Consider the following 13,809-nt stretch of genomic DNA (forward strand, 5'->3'; position numbering starts at 1 on the left):
GTAATGGCGTGGAATGCCCTGCCTGCAAAAGTAGTAGACTCGCCAACTTTAAGGGCATTTAAATGGTCATTGGATAAACATATGGATGATAATGGAATAGTTTAGGTTGGATGGGCTTCAGATTGGTTTCACAGGTCGGTGCAACATCGAGGGCCGAAGGGCCTGTACTGCGCTGTAATGTTCTATGTTCTATGACCTCAAGGAGATCACCAAATACATCTGGTGTCACTCAGTACTGCATCTTGTGCTTTCATGTTAGCTCGATTTGTAGTCACTGAGAGTGGAGATAAACCCTTTGTGATTGCATTGAGACAATATAAAGATAAATATTATATTTTATGGACTTTATTTCACAACCCTCATCAATAGTAACCGACAAACTGTACATTGTAAGTCAAACACCCATTTGTAGAATCCATTCTATTTCCTATTCCATACCTCTGCTGGGACAGGGAAGCAAGTGTTCTAAAATACATAGATAAAGCAACATAAAATACAACTTTTGGTAACACTATCTTTACTTAGTAAAACGTAGTGAAATTTAGACTTTATACTTGTGCCAGGAGTACTTATATATCCCAACTCATGCTATGCTTAGATTTTAATTGCAGCTGAATCCATGTATTCTATAAAATATGTCACTGGAAGTCCATATGAAATGCCACTGAATGGATGTAGCAGTTTCTGTTTTCTCTCACGTGGACACCACTTGGGTTTTCACATGATCTTACTTGATTAGTCTTGAAACATGCAGCTTTGGTAGGAGCTCGACAAACTTTTCAACTCCTGCATCTCCAAGTGAGTTATTTGATAAGCTGCAAGGAAAAACAAGTTGTGAGCAGAGAATGTAGAATATTAGTACTGTAGACCACGGCGGCCTTCCAACTAGAGATTCTTCAACATCAGTGCAGTTAGTCTCACTCCCCAGCTCATACTGTCACCAAGTCATACAGCATGGAAACAAACCCTTTGGTCCAACCAGTCCACACAGATCATTTCCTAAACTAAGCTAAACTAAACCTGCGCTTGGCCCATATCCTTCCAAACCTTTCCTATTCATGCTCTTATCCAAATGTCTTTTAAATGTTGTAACTGTACCTGCATCCACTACTTCCTCTGGCAGTTCATTCCACGCACGAACCACTCTCTGTGTTAAAACGTTGCCCCTCCTATCCTTTTTAAATGTTCCTCCTCTCAGATTGAAAACAGTTTTGCCCACCCTAGGGAAAAGACTTTCACATCTACCTCTAATTTCTTCTCTCAAGTGTGAGAGTGTCTCAGGCAATAGAGTTTGATGTTCACTGTCAGGTAATCACCATGGCGAATCAGGCCATTGAATGTGCACTAGCCCACACCTATGGTACACATGTTCTGACTGCCAATTCACACCGGTTTGGGGATATGCTTTATCTTGGGCCAAGCATGGTGATGAAGTCGAGTCCTCTCCAGCTTTCAGCCATCAAGAAAGATCAGGTGAAGGGAGATGGAGAACAGGCAAATGAAAATTCTTACAGCACCGAGCTCCACACAGATGATGGCTTCCATTCTAACCCAGAGCAGGAATTGATTATAGGGAAGGAAGGTGGATGAGGACAATTAGCAAACACTCTTGTTAGTCTCGGCATAACTCTTAGGCTATTTTAGTTTCCAGATATCACATAAGTGCCACAGTTCCTGCTCCAAACAAGCAGGAATAAGCTGCAGAGCAGGCAGCTGTCAGGTGACCTAAGGCCCCTGCATGGTGCCCAAGAAAGTGGTCTCAAAGAAAATGATTTGCTTTATCTGGAGGGCCTCTTCCTGCTTCTCCAAATAGACATGTTTTCCGTGTTAAACTGCATTTTTACTTGAGGCACCCCATCTCCCAGATTAGTGACAAAGGTGACATTGCATGATATTAAAGTCTCGCGTTTTTGTAAATGTTAATAGTTGCGCAATACACCTGTTTGTTTCAGTCTCTGCACAGCCCCAAATGTAACTGTGCCAGAATGATGCCTAACACCATGTCCCTACAGGATGGATTGATGTCTGTGTTGAAAGCCTGCTGCAGCATGCGGAATTAAGAGGAACAAGGCATATACAGGGCAAAGGGTTCTGCTGGCACCAGGTTGGCCAGGCCATTACAGTAACAACTTAAAACAAAGTACAGCTTTTATCTTTGTGATCCGACGTGGTTGAGCTGCTGTGATGTCAGAGCATTTATTGCAACTTGATGGAGCAATATTGCGGAAGGATCGCCAACATTATATCGATAAATAAAGCTGTAAAGACAATTGATAATGGAAACAAGAGCAAACTCTTTGACGACATTAAAATGGTGAATAATACTCTTTTGCCATCACTTACTCCAGCTCTGCTAGATCACTGCAGTTCTCCAGTGTACAGCCCAACTCTTCCAAATGCTTTAGTTGAAAACAACAGTTGGTCAGACTAAAAAAAAAGTTCAAGGTAAGATTATTTAAATGGTTCAGCACAGGAAGGACAACGGTCACTCAATAGATTGCGCATCTGAACAACTCAGTGCAAGGGCCTGTTATACAGGAACATTTTCCAAGGCTCAGACATGCAAAGTGTGAGCGGTGATACAACACAACAGCATAATGATGCACAATTGTTTGGGTTCGTGAGGGGAAAGCTTCCACTTCATTCTTGATTTGATATTGTCTCACTTGTTGGATTGCCTTGACTCAAGTTATCTTTGGGGAATCCAGATTTTACTAATTCAAGACTCCTCAAATTAATTTTAGTTCCCGGCATCGCACTTACTAAGAATAGAATAGGGAATCTGCAACCAGAAAGACACGTGATTTGTTCTGCCATATGAGCAACACATGGTGTACTATGTATGACAAATTATGAAGGTTTTCCATGTCCCATTAATGCTTTCAAGTAGTGCCTTTTGAGTACACTGATGTGGAGAAGAATATACAGTGTTCACTGTGTTTGCCTGCATTAAAACTGTAATGTGTAGCGCTTTGGGGAATCCTGAGAAAAGAAGAAAGGTTCGTTGGATACTTATCTATGCTACTTTTTTTGAAGCATTTATTGACATCTTCAAGCAAGTTACCTCAGTTTCTTCAGTGGCACAGGCTTGATCTTTGAATCTCCAGTGCTACTCAGTCTAAATTCCATTGGCTGGGTATTCAGCTCATCTCTGCAAAAAACAAATGGACTGTCCAGTCATTGTAACATTAGCCCTTTATTATACTTGAAAGAGCTTAGAATAGAATGGCTGTTATCAAAAGCAATAAATCCCAACTCAAAAGCAACAAAGTAATATTGAGACTTGATGCAGATGCAATTGACCTTATTTTTTTCCTGCACTTGGACTTTTATACAGTAGTTTTTCCTAAATTGAAATGGAAAGAAAGGCTGAAACCATTCCACTCACTAGCTAGCAGCTCATGAAGGCACCTTCTCAAGGGCAACTAGTGATGGGCAAGAAATGCTGGCCAGCCAGTGACACCCACATCCCACAAATGAATAGAAAAAAAACTAACTGGGAAAGCATAACTTCTGAGAGTTTCCAAAAGAGTTCTCCCAAATTGGCCATTGTAAATAGTGGAAATAGCACTTATACAGTCATACAGCCTGGAAACAGACCCTTCAGTCCAACTCATCCATGCTGACCAGATATCCTAAATTAATCTAGTCTCATTTGCCAGCCTTTGTCCCCCATCCCTCTAAACCCTTCCTATTCGTGCACCCATTCAGATGCCATTTAAATGTTGTAATTGTACCAGCCTCTGCCATTTCACACATACATCCAAGATTTTGGGTTCAAAGACTACACATTCCATTCTCCATGTCCCACCACCACGCCCCCTTCCCACCATCACACCTCCATCCCCCACCCCTGCCCTAACCTAAGGGAATTCCCAGTGAATTTATTTTCCAAATCAGGAAACTTGCCAGCTTCCAAATCTTAGCTCAGTGATGGTTCCACCATCTCCAATCTTAACCAACCAAATCATCATTTTTTTGTCAGAAAATTTTTATTATGCAAACTTCAAGTTGTCCACTGATTGTTCACATGTAACGTAATCAATTTGAATTCAAACATAATAATTTGTGAATGAGTTCCAGTGCATTTCGCAATTTACAGCATGTTTAGTTTGTTGAACTGAACAATAATTGGGCAAAATGAAACAAAATCAATGCCAACCTTTAAACTCAAATGATCAATCATCACAAAAAAGAAAAGTATTTGGAAAGATCACTTAACAATGAATTTCATGGAAAAATGGACCGAATCAGGGAACTTGAACCCCAAATATCAGGAAATGCCAATTAAATCCTATCAAATAGGAGCAAAATTTGTTTCCATAAATCACCAGAAGCTGACAAAGAATAGATCCTAAAACAGCAGTATGATTCTCAGAAATCCATACGATAAAATCCAAGATTTCCATTGCCAAGTATCAGTGACCTTAAGCAAAAGTTTAGCAATCAGGATTCTGGAAAACTGTATGAGATGGGGGTTAGTTAGCTTGGTTGGTTGGAAAGCTGGTTTGCAACACAGACTGACACCAACAGCATGGGTTCAATTTCCACACCAGCTAAGGTTACCATGAAGGATTCTCCTTCTCAGCTTTGCCCCTCGTCTGAGGCATGGTGACCCTCCGGTTAGACCAACACTTGTCATCTCTTCTTAATGGGAATGCAGCCCAATTGTCTAGTAGGATCACGGCAACATTACCTTTTACTATTCTGGAGAACAGTTTGAAGATCTATTTAAATAAAACTTTTATTTTGTACAGAATTTCTCACCTCACTTCAGTGTCCTTGCTCTGTTCTGAAAATGTAAGTAACACTGTCTGGTCATGTTTCAGGCTGTAGAAAGTAAATTACAAACACAACATTGAAGTTAAATGCCCATATACATGTAGTTCACTTTTTATCAGCAAGGTTTCTGAAACCAATAACCTTGTCAAAATAAACCAATAATGTACAGTAGTGGAGGTTCCTACTCATTTAATGCGGAGGTTAGCTCAAATATCTTCTTCATAAGGCTTCAATCCTAATACTACAGCTTTGGTAAACTGAAATAGTGCAATGTTCAGATGGATCATTTGAATGAGTATTGTAGTCCTATCATAGAGAAAAACAAAATTTGGTGCATGGCTGTAGGATTGGGATTAGGTGAAACCATAAAGTTAATAAGTATTCTGTTCTTAACAACTAACAAATTCAATAACCAATGGACTAGCAGGTAAGTAAACTTGATGATATAACATTCAGGCCAAAAAAAAATACAAAGCTCCATTAGCTAATTTATGAACATAGGAATTGTTAGATGAATTGAAAACACAGTTTATCAGGTTCACTTTCTATCATCTTGGTCGTACCATGCATGTTGTGGTAATGGAATTGTTGGCAACTCACAGCAATCAATCTCTAATAATTAGTCTACAAAAACCAAACACGAGATGAGGACGACACTTGGTGTGGAAACCTATGGACAGCACAGGTTCAAAGTAATGTATTGCTCCCAAACATGCCAAACCCGAATGCCTTGTCTTAGATTACCCCTGCACCTTATTTCTAAATAGTGTCTTTTGAAAGGCACCCCCTGAAAATAAATACTTCCAGCATCACCCTCACCTGCCTGTTCTTGAAATTGACGTGCACGAATTATCTCCGGAGATTAATTTAAAATGCACTCTCCCTACAAGCACAGGCCATGCCCTGGTGTTCTGGTTAAGATACAATAGTTTGTCATGATCTACATAATCTACTGCCTTTAGAATCCTTAAATATGATAGACCGTCACAGCAATTGACCTGGCACATAGTGCAGCGTGGGTAGAAGAGGAAGAGAGGAGACTGGCAGGAATTCAACTTTCTGTTAGCTGCTGGAAATGGTGCTGATTTCATTGTGGGTGGTGAAAAGGCTGAGCTTGCCTTTTACACTTTTCCTGACAGCATTACTACCAACATAATGCAATCCCCAGTAACTATAAAACTGTTCAACACTGGATGCTGACTCCACAAATTAGAAGGTGCTAAATTCTGAGCCCTGTTTGTGCCCCTTTCATCCAGAATGTGCCCTAACATGCTGTACCTTTCAGAACAAGAGTGCACCATGTTCTGGGCTCCTAATTGTATCTCACATAGAACACAGAGCAATTTCACCATGGAAACATTGGTCTAACCAATCCAAGTTATAACCTACGTATAAAGCAGACTTCAGCATAAACCAGAAACAGTTCCTACAATGCACTGTATGCCCTCACTAATGCTTCAGGCACTGAGCACCATTTGGAATAGGTTCATTGGTAGTCAGTATTAGAATGTAAGCACCTATTCCCAGATGGTCATCTTCCTGTTACAGGACAACCAATGACTTGTACTTGAAACTCAATTGGATAACTTCTGAACAGGACCTTATTCCCTCATTTGTTAAAATGAAAATGGTAGCGCTTACTACACAGCATTCAGTGCCACCTCCACTGTACCAGGTACCCTAACCTCCAGTCCTTGAGATGCTCCCAGTGAGTCCCTAAGTACATACCAGGAGCACTCTAGAACTACTGAGAGGAACTGATCTCAGCTATGGGATGGTCTCATTGTCCTGGGTCATACTGAGGAATGGGCAGTGGTCAAGGATGCAGGCTTTGCTCCTGTAAAGTAGCATTGCATCCTGCACAAATCATCGCAATCAATGGAGATGGGGCAGTGAAATCAGATTAAAAGGAATAAGTAAAGACGGAAGAACAGGGCACTGTTGACATTGCCACAGTAGTGGACACAATGGACCTTTCATCATTTTTCTCAATAAATATTTAAACAGCTCCCAAGAGCTCATAATTACAAAAGGAAATCTTGGAATGTGGAATACATCAGCATTTTTTATCCAACACTAGTTGTCCTGAGAAGGTAATGATAGGTCTTCTTCTTGCTAGTGCCTTTCAGTGGGTTAGTACAGGTTTTCCAGGCCTCTGTGCAGAGTCCTTAAGACTCAATCACATTGGTGCTGGATTGAAGCCACATGTGGGTTAGATGGGGCAGGAATGTCAGGTTGGCTCCCCTACAGGACATTTGCGGACCACTTGAGGGTTGACAATAATCTGACATCTTTGTTGTCATATACCAAAATCAGCATTTTATGTCCAAATCTTTACACAATTTAAGTTCCCAAATTGTCACGGTGAGATTTGAGTTCATGTTCTCTGGATTAGCATTGTAAGGATAAGCAGAACACGGCTGTACCCTTCTCTGAGACCAACTTTACACCCTTTTTGTTGTGAAACTCACTTCTCTGTTAGCTTCAATGACCAATTCTCAGCATGATTGAAAAGGACAGAAGATTCAGATGCTTCACATATAGGTGATACTGATTCAAATGGGAGGGGTGGATAGGAAATGCTCAAGCATATAAGGAGGAGATTGGTTAACAAAATTCCATATTAGGATTTTGAAAATATCTTTAATAAAAAATGAGATTTTAATGATCTCGGTATTTCTATTTGTTGGTATATTAATGCAGTACAAGCCTACTAACTGGTACTCTCAGTGTGAAACTTTCTTCAGGTGGAGCACACATTCTAGAGGCAAGTGATTTATTCATCTCCATTCTGTAATGGGCATTTGACTGAATGGGATATCCTCCTTATCAATGTCAGATGAAAAGGCTACAGTGACTCAGAGCTTCACTTTGTGAACTACACCCATAACTTACTAACTCCATTAATAAAGGTTTTAATTTGTTCTTGATTACCTCACTTTGACCTCAACCATCCGGGGGCATTTCTTCAGTAGTGAGGCCAAGCAGAGAACCCCATCTTCTGAGATGCCATTGTTGCTGAGGCTGAGAAGAAAGAATTATAAAAAGCTTGCAGGAACACAAACAATGGATACATAAACACATTGTATTTCTCAATATATGTCACCAAGTATAGTAAATTCTAGTCAAGTCACAGTAAACTATGTCAGTATTCCTCTGTGTTACTGTATACTGGGCACCTAAACCACATAGACTGAATGGGAATGACATCCTTAAACTTGAAACAACACACTCTTGACTCAGACCCCAATTCTACTGCAGCTAACTGACCAACGCTCATGTAGTAGTCTCCTCACTGTCCTCCAGTATGGACCACATCAGTGCAGTGTGGGACCAGTAGTTTTCTTTTTAATGTTTAGGACTGATTTTCAGATTGTTAAGGAGTCCCTTACTGGTCAATGTTTTTGAATTTACACCTATCCTGAAAAGAGATTGCATCAGGTATCTCTGCAATTCAAGCCTGATGTACAATTCAGAATAAAACAATGGGCTTCCTGTTACTGGCAAATACTTTCAGAGTTATATACACAGACATACATCTTATGTACACATCTTATTATTATTAATTTCTGAAGAAGGACCCCGACCCGAAATGTCAGCTTTCCTGCTCTTCTGATGCTGCCTGGCCTGCTGTGCTCCTCCAGCTCCACACTGTATCATCTCAGACTCCAGCATCGGCAGTTCTTACTATCTTACTATTATTAATAATGGCCCATAGACTTACTTAATCTGTTTGGAGATATGAAAATCTGGGAGGATATCAACAAGTCTTCTTAGCCCATGGTCTTTCAGTTCATTGCCAGACAAGCTAAAGAAAAAACACAGGAAGGATTGATACTGCTGCTAGCAAAGACATTGTAGCTAAAATTCTGAACTAGCTGCAACAGAATTAGAGAACTTGGGTATCAAATCAGGGTGAAAGATTTTGCTCAAGGACAATAACAACTAATTGAAGTCAGTTGCTTATCAGTCAGCTGTGTCATAACCCTGATCTATTTTCTTGTTGGAGGTCAATATGTTTCAATGGAGTGGGTTTCCAGTGCTATCGCTACCTGTCACGGGGGCTCATCAATACCAACAGGAAAAGGTCATGTTACTGCAAAGTGAAACCTTCTGCTGCTTATGAGATAGGGAAGGCCCATTATAACCTGCTTAACCACAAAAGTCAACACACAGCCCATGCACAGATTGTGTTTTCTAACTTCCCTTCTGAGAGAGTGTGTGCACGTGTGTGTGTGTGTGTGTGTGCATGTGCATGCACACACGTGTGTGCTTGCATGCGCGCGTGTGTGTGTGCACGTGTGTGAGAGTGAGAGAGAGAGACAGAAAGTGAAATAAAAGGGTTCACCTATTTAAACTAAATATTGTGTTTGGAGAAGTCTTAGAGGTAGAGATGGAGGTGCGGTTGGAGATGTCAGGTCAGAGTCTGGGGCTTTAAGTGGTCTCAGGGAGGTGTAGTTGGGGACAGGTGAGGTAAGTACAGAGCCAGTTGAATAGTCACAGGGGAGTTAGACTACATATTTATTAATCTAACTTTTCTTGAGCAATTACTTAATTTCATCTGAACCCTCCAAAGTCTCCGATTTAAATGGGGATTTTTGGGGGGTTCCAGGTGTATGGGAATTGTCCACAGGAAAATTCAAGTTTCCCGGCAATTCCTTTGGAGTGTGCAACAATGGGGATTCTGCAGGGTCCCTATTCACACCCTCCATTGGAATAACAACTGTCTGACCATCGGAAAAATCCAGGCCATGATGTAAATCCTGTTCTACACACAAACACTAACACACCCACCCATCCCAAACAACAATCACCAGCCCCACCACCCCACACCCTCACAGATCAAATGTGAGACTCATTCATTTGGCTTGATTCCCAGAGCAGGGACGTTTTCTGTTTCAAGAAGTTGCAAAGAAGTTATTGGACTTACTCCAGACAACCCAGCAAGGGACAACGCTGTAGGATTCCACCAAGGGCTTCAACATGCCGTGCTGCTAAGCTGCAGTTCACAAGGCTGTAAAAGAAAGATACCTGATAAAGACATGTGTTAGCAATTTAATGATCCAACATACCTTTTAACATTGTTGCACTACCCCTTCCCTGCCACAACTACGCCTTATCTAATGTCTTGAGGTGTTTTCAAGTTTTAGCTGATAGTACATTCACCTCTGAATCAGAAGCTCGTGAGTTCAAAGCCCAATCCAGAGTTTGCAGAACCTAATATAATCTAGCACTCCACCACAGTACTGATGGAGTGATGGTCTGCTGGGTGAGTGTTATACTAAGGATACACCATCCCCCGAAGGAAGACATAAAAGATCCTATGGCACTATTCCAAAGAAGAACGGGGTATTTTTCCCACTACCTTGATCAATGTTTATCTTGTTACCGACATTACTGTAAGGCTGCTTGTGGGTTCTTACTCTACACAAATTGGTCGCACCATTTCCTGCAATGACAACAATTGATTATACACTTAAGAAACATTTTATTGGTTATAAAGTGCTTTGAGTGATCGAACAAATCAAGGTCTTAAATGTTTTCCCTCGTATTTCCTGATGCAGTGAACTGGTATATTATACAGTGAGGCCAAACAATTAAAACAGTAGCTAAACAAAAGCTGGGATGTAACATTCTGCACAAACTATTTTTTGTTATTTGAAAATTAAAGCAAAATTGCAGGAAACTGCTTGGGATCATGCTGTGTATGCTGTGTAAAGATTTACATAACAGACTTGTGTATTTAACTGAGAAAATTTAACATGTGCACACACTGTATTGAGCTAACTTTATATACACCTCCCCAACAGAAACAGAAAAATGAAGGTCTTGTGATATAGTTTGGGGAAGGGGGGGAGGGGTGGAGGGGGTGGTTTCCCTGCTTCTGATTCAGAAGCTCTGGGCTTAAAACCCAACCTTTATTTTTGACCTGCTCCCTAATTGTAGGGAATCATCCCCACTCCCATATCTACCTTGTCAAATCTCTTTAGGAACTTACACGTTTCAATACATATACGTTCGGTACGTTTCACTCTTCAAAACTCCAAAGAGTAGCCTGAATCTGCTCAACCTTTTCCTCGGAAGATAACACCTTCATCCCAGTAATGAACCTTCTCCGAACTTCTTTCAATGAAACTATATCCTTTCTTAAGGAAGGAGACCAAAACTGTACACATGGCTCTAGACGTGGACTCTCTAAGTCTCTGTAATGCTATGGCAACAGTTTCTTACTTATATAATCCATTTCCCTTGCAAAAAAAGGCTAATCCGTGTGAATTTGTTTGCTCCAACAGCATGAGCTTTTATCTTAGGAGGTAATTTGGACATGATACCTTTTCAGTTGCCTTTTGGAAATCCAAAATATATTACATTTATCTCTTTAGCCAACTTTACTTTTTCACAGTGTTCCAACAGTCAAACATAATTACCCTTTCATAAAGCCATGTTGACTTTGCAAGAGTGTATTATGCTTTTCTAAATCACCTCCTTAATAATTGATTCAAGCATCTCCCTATAACAGATGTTAGGCTTTCTCTCTCCCTCATTCATGCACTTGGTAAAGGTTGCACATTACATACTTAGCAATACGACTTGCTGTCAGATTGCTTCACACTGCTGAGTGAGCAATGGGGACAGTATTAAGGTGTTTCAACTGAATTGAGGAGAGCAGGGAACACAGCAATGTCATTTCTGACAACATCAGTTTGAAGCCTGGGCTACATTAAGTTGCAGTAGTATCCATCCATCAGCTGCTTGTCCAAGACAGGGATTAAGGGGCCTCTAGACAGTTACTGGGTATGAGGAGTTTGTGGAGCATTGAAGCTTCTCTCTGTGACTCAGTCATACAGAGATAGGCGTAGGCAAGGGTGAGGGTTAACCAGGAGCAGTTAAAACCCATCTGTTGCTAACAAGGGATTTCCCACCCCTCTGCATCCAAAAAGATCAGTTTCATTAAAATAAAACAAAGAACTGTGGATGCTGGAGATTTGAAACAAACAAAACCACAAGGTGCTGGAGAAACTCAGCAGGTCTGGCAGCTTCCGGGAAGAGAAAACAAGGTTAATGTTTTGAGTCCAGTGACCTTTCAAAATTTGTCACACATTAACTTTTAGGTCCTCTCCTACTTTCCATACAGGTTATACTAAGCCAGACACAGCTGAAGATGCCCCAGTTTTCAGTCAACAGTACGTGCCCTTTTGGTCTCAATGGCTCTACAAGTCCTTAATTAGTGGAATTCTCAAAGGGTGTGTTTAGACTACTGAGCTTCGCTCTGACATTGATTGTCAGCGAACTTAACTCTCTCAAAACCTGTTGCTTTTGACTTTAGACAGTCAATAGGCTCGCGTTGCAGTTTCACTGGATTGTCGTATCGTTCTAAGGTGTGATTGGTCCTTCAAGATCTTTTCATAATTTATCTTGAAGCCAGACTTCTTTCCCAATTTGCTGATAATGGAGGAGCGAGTTGGGTTGTTGCATTGGGTGGATCCGGACTGTGGTGATTTAGTTTCTCCTGCCACAGTCATTCACAGTCTCACAGCTGTTTTGGATACAGACTGCTTCCGGCCACACCCCGCCCTGATTCCCCATAAAGAAACCCACCCCTCAGCTATAACGTGCTGCTGGGGTGGTCTGAACAGCTAACTTTGGGACTTACACCCCTCGGCAAGATTCACCAGATAGACTTGGCCAAGGGCACTCCAAGCAGGTTTTCACACAGTTTCAACGGATTCCAGGGGAGTTAACCTCCAAGCGTTTAGGGCAGAGAGGAATTGGGCAGCCAAGGGAGGGGGTGAGGAAGAGATGGGATTTGGTTGTCAAACAGGAAGGATCAAAGACTGGGGAGGTAACACCTGAGGGCGGTGCTGGGAATGTTGGTGTGAGCAAGTGCTCCGAATGCACACAGGTACCCCACAAATGATGTGCACCCTTCCTTCCTGCCTTTTTCCAACTTGTGCTCGTAACACTGCCCGGCCAATCTCCCCTCACTTGCCATTAATTATTTATATAAAAATGGCAGGCAGGCTGCAGATTTCAGTAACTGCCCATCCACCATAATGTAGAGAGAGCAGAAAGGTGGTAGGTAGTGCAGGAACAAAAACAAATATGAACAATACAGCACAGGAACAGGCCCTTTGGCCCTCCAAGCCTGTGCTGACACATTTTGCCCTTCCATACTAAAAGTGTCTTCACTTACAGGATCCGTATCCCTCTATTCCCTTCCTATTCATTGTATTGTCCAGGTGCTTCTTGAATGCTGTTATTGTGTCTGCTTTCACCATCTCCTCTGGCAGTACATTCCACTCACCACCCTTTGTGTGAAAAACTTGCCTCACACATATCCTTTAAACATTACCACCACATGCCCCCCCCACCCACCCACTGCATCTCAAACCTGCATCCCCTAATAATTGACTCCTCCACCCTGGGAAAAAGCCTCATACTTTCCACTCTATCTATGCCATTCACAATCTTACAAATTTCTATCAGGTTGCCTCTCAACCCCTTGCATTCCAGTGAAAACAAACCCAGACTACCCAACCTTTGTTCATAGCTAAAATGCCCCATACCAAGCAACATCCTGGTAAACCTTTTCTGTACCCTCTCAAAAACATCCACATCCTTCTAGTGGTAAGTGACCAGAATTGTACACAATATTCCAAGTGTGGCCTAACTAAAGCCCTATACAGCTGCAGCATAACTTGCCAATCCTTCTACTCAATGCTCCTTTCAACGATGGCAAGCATGCCATAGGCCTTTTTTACTACCTTATCTAAAGGCGCTGCCACCTTCAGTGATCTGTGGCCCTGTACATCCAGATCCGTATACATATCAATACTCCTAAGGGTTCTGCCATTCACTGTATAATTTCCACCCGTACTTGGCCTTCCAAAATGCATTACTTCACATCTGTCTGATTAAACTTCATCTGCCATTTTTCTGCCCATGCCTCCACCTGACCTATATCCTGCTTTTTCCTCTAACCATCCTCCTCACTATCCGCAACTCCACCAATCTTTGTATCATCTG

The 13,809-nt window shown here is 41.5% G+C and overlaps 1 protein-coding gene across 1 annotated transcript in view; it reads right to left on the minus strand.

The window, feature by feature from the left end:
• Positions 1-13,809, minus strand: part of nlrc5 (NLR family, CARD domain containing 5) — a 318,897-nt gene that overhangs the window by 220,175 nt on the left and 84,913 nt on the right. Inside the window, exons 14-20 of the mRNA XM_048606000.1 lie at positions 9,713-9,796; positions 8,507-8,590; positions 7,717-7,806; positions 4,768-4,830; positions 3,065-3,151; positions 2,344-2,427; positions 732-815 (exon numbers count right to left, since the gene is read on the minus strand). Coding sequence (XP_048461957.1) covers positions 732-815; positions 2,344-2,427; positions 3,065-3,151; positions 4,768-4,830; positions 7,717-7,806; positions 8,507-8,590; positions 9,713-9,796 — 576 coding nt within the window. The remainder of the gene's footprint in view (positions 1-731; positions 816-2,343; positions 2,428-3,064; positions 3,152-4,767; positions 4,831-7,716; positions 7,807-8,506; positions 8,591-9,712; positions 9,797-13,809) is intronic.

Source organism: Rhincodon typus, chromosome 15, assembly GCF_021869965.1.
Source record: "Rhincodon typus isolate 14 chromosome 15, sRhiTyp1.1, whole genome shotgun sequence".
In the NCBI taxonomy this organism is placed as follows: domain Eukaryota; kingdom Metazoa; phylum Chordata; class Chondrichthyes; order Orectolobiformes; family Rhincodontidae; genus Rhincodon; species Rhincodon typus.